The 6254-nt window shown below is 30.5% G+C and overlaps 1 protein-coding gene across 1 annotated transcript; it reads left to right on the top strand.

Annotated features, from left to right (window-relative positions):
• Positions 1 to 502: 502 nt before the first annotated feature.
• LOC125808633 (uncharacterized) lies at positions 503 to 5422 on the top strand. Its single transcript, XM_049488307.1, has 3 exons — positions 503 to 565; positions 2926 to 4439; positions 4726 to 5422. Exons 1-3 carry the CDS (start codon positions 503 to 505, stop codon positions 5420 to 5422), a joined length of 2274 nt encoding a protein of 757 aa, XP_049344264.1.
• The last annotated feature ends 832 nt before the right edge of the window (positions 5423 to 6254 follow it).

The following is a 6254-nucleotide window of genomic DNA, read 5'->3' as shown; positions in this document are numbered from 1 at the left end:
AAAATATCAAAATCAAACTTTAAAATATCAAACCAAACCAAATTAAATTGGTATGATAACAATATAATATTTTAAAAATTCAACTATCAAAATTATGCTACCAAAATTTCAAATACCATATCATATCCACCCCTAGTCTCTAAGTATCAGAAGTCAGGAAACAAAGTACTAAAAAGGACAATATGGGTTCACATATATGAACCAAACAATATGTTTCTAACACAATGTATTTTTTGACTTGAAAATCATTACAAGTCGGGGATGCAGAAATCCAAAATAGTCATAAACTCAAGAACTTGTTATATTTACTCTTTTCAAAGATTACAAATTTTTCATTTAAAAAAAAAAACAAATTCAAAAGAGGTCATTACAATCTCATAAATCTTACTCCATATTTTAAAAAATCAACAAATCTTTTTTTAAACAGATAAAATCCCAACCTTGAGAAACAAGAAAAGAGTTAATCTTAGAAAATCATAAATCGAACTTAAGGAGGTAGATAATGACGATGAAGGTAACAATAATGGAGATTGAAGTTAAAGCAAGAGACGGTGGTGAAATAAAGGTAAGAGGTGAGAGTTGATTTTTGATTTTTTGAAAGAGAATTAGTTATTTGAGAGAGAAAAAGTTAGAGTGAAATAACCAAGACTTAGGGCCCGTTTGACCATGTGATATGAAATTATGAGATAAAATCATGAGACGAAGTTGAAGTTTTGTTTGAACATGCGATTTGAACTTTTTATGTTGTATGTTTTTTCATAAACATAAAAACCTCATAAGTTGTAAAATTATTAAAACTGTCTCAATTCTTTATACAATCTTACCAAATAAGCAAACGTTTATTAAATCGTATAATACACTGTCACAAAAATATTCTTAAAAAATACAATATTTATTGATCAAGCTTTAATTCAATAAAAAAAAATGAAATATTAATTGTGGTGTACTAGTTTTTAATATAATCCCCCTCATAGTACAAACAATCTTCTCACGTTGAGCTTGCATTTCTCGTTCATATGACCGAGAAGACAAACCAACATTGTTACTTTGAGCTATTTGTTGGTCAATTTGATTGGTAAATAAATTTGATAAAGAATAATGAATTTGGCGAATAGAAATGGTAAAACAGAAATTGATTTGAAATAATAAATTTTTTTATGTTAGTGAGAATAATTATTATATAAGATATAAATGGTATTAAAAGTAGGGATATGAATTATAAATTTTATTACATATGAGATAAATGGTTAGAAGATATAAATGTGGAGTTGTTTTTTCACAAAATATAACCTTGTGGATCAAATTTTGTATTTGAAAAATCTCAAATCATGATTTTTGGAGAATTTAAGATTTCATCTCATGATATGAAATTATGAGATAAAATCAACGTGAAATCACATGTCCAAACGTTGATTTCATCTCATGATTTCATATCGCGATATAAAATTACATGTCCAAACGCTTACTTAAAATTATTTGAGTATATTTAAAAATTATATTTCACATCTCAATTGCTTTAATCTTTAACTAAAAAAAGATTTTGACTCGAGTAGATCAAGCTTGCCACTAATTTTTATTTTAACACTTTAATTGTCGTCTTATACTAAATTCTCTCAAGTTTTTATAAAAAAGAAAATAATTTTTTAATTCACTTTTATTTGTCATAATTAAATTTGATAAATTCATTAAATAAATGAAGAAAGAAGTATTGAAAACTGTGCTAAACTCAATTCAAATTATTAGTTTATCCTCAAATTATTGACAATCTTAAAATTATTTTTTTCTTCACTCATATTGCAAAATCAAGATGCATTTAAGCTAAGTTAATCAAATAAAGGGGTGTTTCAATAATTTGATAATGAAATTAATAATTTAAGCAAATTCAAAATTATTTTCAATAGTTGTCTAGTAAATAAAGAAGGAATATAATATAATCCCAAAAAAACTAAGGATAGCACTAATCGGGATAGTGTATTAAAAGTGACAAAGTAGTTTGTTAATTAGGTAGGAGTCCTCCAACTTTTAAATATTAGGTAGAAGTGACAAATATATAATTAACATTAATGAAATTAAAAAATCTTTCCTCAACAGCCCCAAACTTTTAACTTTTACACTTTTACCCTATATTTTTTACCTCAAAATACCTAAAATTTCACTAAAATATATGAGAAGAAATTTTTCTCACCTGCAGCGTCTTCAACACGAGCTTGAAGGACAACTACCAAATCTTCAACGAGGCTGAAGTATGCTTCTCAATTCCCTTCTTCTTCTTTTTCTTCATCTTCATCATTCTTAATTTGTAAGCATATATGTGGTTTATGAGAAGATCTATCAAGAAAATTTTATGAAAATGGATACCAAAATTTTTTGAACTTTTTGCATTGCATTGGTTCCGTTTTATCTTGAAATTAACTCAAAAGAGAATTATTGATAAGTATAAAAATTACTTTGTGTCCATTCTTCAGCTAGGTTTATTAAATCTAATTTGATTATTTCAGCCAACAACTTTCGTAGTTGTCTGGACAACTGCTGAAGTTGTTTGTAGAAATAAATAAACATCTCTGTCAGATATAGAAATTGTCTAACAACAGTCTGTAGCTATCGGACGATTATAGAAGTTGTCCAACAACAGTCTGTAGTTATCGGACGATTATAGAAGTTGTCCCAACAACTACTGCAGTTGTTTGACAGTTGTGTTCAGTTATTGGTCAACGGATTAGTTTTTAGGACAAGTAATATAATTGTGGACAAAGTATTAATTGTTGAAATAAATAATTGAAGAATTATAGCAGTCTCCAAAGCTACTAAACTTTTATGCCAATTGTTGATAGTTGTGAGGTAACTAAATAGATGTAAAACAAGCAATCAATGTTCTTTTGCAATTTTGCAGTTCTTTGATGAATGTCTTACCTGTGATGTCTCCAGGTATTGTTTCCCTCTATGGAAGACCATATAATAATAGGAGTTGATTTACATGGTGAATGGGTGGAGAATCCTACTCGTTATACTTGGCGTTCGAAGGGCCGAGAGACAGTACCGATAAAGATAAGCGAGAATGTTACGTACGATGAATTGGTTGACATCATTGTTTCTAGGTTTGAATTAGATTGTGATAAAAATGATCTCTCTATTAGTTACATGCTTGGCTTTATTGAAAAGCAAAAAGGAGCTCCTTCTAGGATAAGAAACGATCTTGATTTGCGATTTTTTTTGGATGATCAAAGTAGGCCAATTTTAAGGATATCTGTGGTTGAGAAGATTATAGAGACTACAAATTCAGTTGTAAATGATGAAGAGCATTCTGTTACAATGGATATTCCTATAAATGAGGAAGCTTCACTACATTCGATATCAACACAAGGTAGCCGCTACACAGATGATGACGGCACAGATTTTTATAAGGATAAAATTTTCAAGGACAAGCAAGAATTAACTAAATTGTTGAAGCTTGCTTCCGTGAAGAAAGATCAAACATTCAAAGCTGTGAAGAGTTCTAAAGATGTGTATTGTGCTAGATGTGTAGATCAGAATTGTGATTGGTGGTTGCGAGCTACAAAACTTAAAAGTTGTAATAGATTTGAAATTACAAAGTATCGCAACATTCACTCATGTGGGGCACAACACCTTACAAGTCATCATTCACATGCCTCAGCAGATGTCATTGCAGAATACATACAACCTAATTACTTGAATGGAAAAGGTCCCTCCACAAAAGACATAAAAAATATAGTGCAAGCAGATTTGGGCTGCAAGATTAGTTACTGGAAGTGTTGGAAAAGCAGTGAGATAGCAAATGCTATGATAAGAGGGACACCGGAGCACGGATATGCAGTTCTAGATGGTTATCGTCATATGCTTATGACTATAAATGAAGGAAGCAAGACATCGTTAAAGCTTGATGACAAGGGAAGGTTCAAATATTTTTTTGCATCTTATGGAGCTTGGATTAGGGGGTTTGTGCATATGAGAAAAGTTTTAGCCGTTGATGGAACATTCTTAAGAGGTCGTTACGATGGAGTTTTGTTGTCTGCTGTCGCACAGGATACAGAAAATCATGTTTTTCCTGTTGCATTTTGTGTAGTAGATAAGGAATGTGATGCCGCATATGAGTACTTTTTTGAGAAATTGTTGGACATAGTCCCTGATACTTCAGAGTTGTGCATTATTTCTGATAGGCATCCAAGCATAGAAAAAACACTATCAAAATTTTACTCTGAAGCATACCATGGATGTTGCACGAGGCATCTTGGTGAAAATGCCCGTAAAAATTTTCATTGTGGAACTTTTCTTGGACATTATTACCATGCAACAAAAGCATATCGGAGAGATGTGTTCCATGACCATTTTGAACAAATTCGAATTATCAATGCGGAGGTCGCTGATTATCTTGAGAATGTTGGGTTTCACAAATGGAGTAGAGCATATTTTCCAGGAAACAGGTAAACTTTCTTACTAGTTCAAACATAAATATTGCAGGTCTCTAACAATTGTTGTAGTTGTTGAAATAATTAGTATAGTTGTTCGAACAATTATTGTAGTTGTTGGGACAATTATTATAATCGTTGGAACAATTATTATAGTTTTTGGACAACTTTCATAGTTGTTTCAACAGCTGCAGAAGTTGTGCGACATTAGAAACAGTTCTTTTCAAAACTACAATAGTTATTAAAAATCTGCAATAGTTTGTATTTTAATTTTTGATATTTTTGAATTTTTATATTTCAGATATGATGTATTGACCTCAAATATTGCTGAGTCTGTTAATGCAATGTTCAATGAAGCAAGAGAATATCCCATTATTGCCTTGTTCAATGATATAAGCAAGAGATGGTCGGAAAAATTTCATGAGAGAAGAATGGCATACGCCAAGTTAAAAACCACCTTCGTTCCTTCAGCTGAAACTAAAATAATGGCTAATAAGAATCTGGGAAATAAATTATTGGTCCATCAAATTGATGAAGACACCTTCAGCGTCACCGCGGACAATGGAATCGCAATGGTCCATCTTCGAAGTAAAATATGTTCGTGTCGAGAGTTTGACTTGGATAAGATACCCTGTCAACATGCTATGGCTGCGCTCAGACACAAATTTGGAGATGAATATGGCAAGATGATTTATGAGTACTCTTCTCCGTATTATAAGGTAGAGTCATATATACTTGCATATGCAGATCCCATCTATCCAGTGCCAGCTGAAGAATTTTGGAATCTTCCTCTGGAAATTTTAGAGAGAGTAATACCTCCACCTGAAAAGAAAACTAAACTGGGAAGGAAGCGGCTGAAACGAGTACCTACTATAGGAGAAGTGGTTTCAAAGAAAAGAAATAAATGCTCTCTATGTAAAAGATTTGGCCACAAAAAAACTTCATGTCCTACGAGATCGAATGAAGTTGCAGGAACAAGTAATGGTGTAGTTTCATGAGTTATTATCGTATGCATAACATGTATTTACAGATGCTATGATTAGTTCAAACAATTATGTAGTTAAGATTTTTATTAGATGTATACCAACAACTTCAAAAGTTGTTGGACAACGGATACAGTTGAAGGGGTCAAGTTTTTCAATTAACTGCACATTATTAAACAACTGCTTTAGTTTTTCCAACAACTTTTTAATTGTCCAACGTCTTCTCACAGTTGTCCAACAACTTCGCATAGTTGTCTAACAACTCTAATAGTTGTTGGGACAATTTTTATAATTATTAAAATTACTTCGCATTGATATTGAAGATCAATAGAGTTATTTTGTGAATTATTAAGTATAAACTAAGTCGTTTAACAATAATTGAAGATCGAACGAGTTATTTTGTGAATTATTAAGTATAAACTAAGTCGTTTAACAATAATTGAAGATCGATCGAGTTGTTTTGTGAATTATTAGTATAAACTAAGTCGTTTAGTAAAAATTAAAGATCAATCGAGTTATTTTGTGAATTATTAAGTATAAACTAAGTAATTTAATAACAATTGAAGATCGATCGAGTTATTTTGTGAATTATTAAGTATAAACTAAGTAATTTAACAATAATTGAAGATCGATCGAGTTATTTTGTGAATTATTAAGTATAAACTAAGTCGTTTAACAATAATTGAAGATCGATTGAGTTATTTTGTGAATTATTAGTATAAACTAAGTTTTAGTAAAATTAAGATCAATCGAGTTATTTTGTGAATTATTAAGTATAAACTAAGTAATTTAACAATAATTGAAGATCGATCGAGTTATTTTGTGAATTATTAAGTATAAACTAAGT

The sequence above is a fragment of the Solanum verrucosum genome, unplaced genomic scaffold, assembly GCF_900185275.1.
Source record: "Solanum verrucosum unplaced genomic scaffold, falcon-dt-bn FXZP01000251.1, whole genome shotgun sequence".
In the NCBI taxonomy this organism is placed as follows: domain Eukaryota; kingdom Viridiplantae; phylum Streptophyta; class Magnoliopsida; order Solanales; family Solanaceae; genus Solanum; species Solanum verrucosum.
Note: the sequence above shows the minus strand (reverse complement) of the source record. Positions and strands in the feature narration are given on the sequence as shown.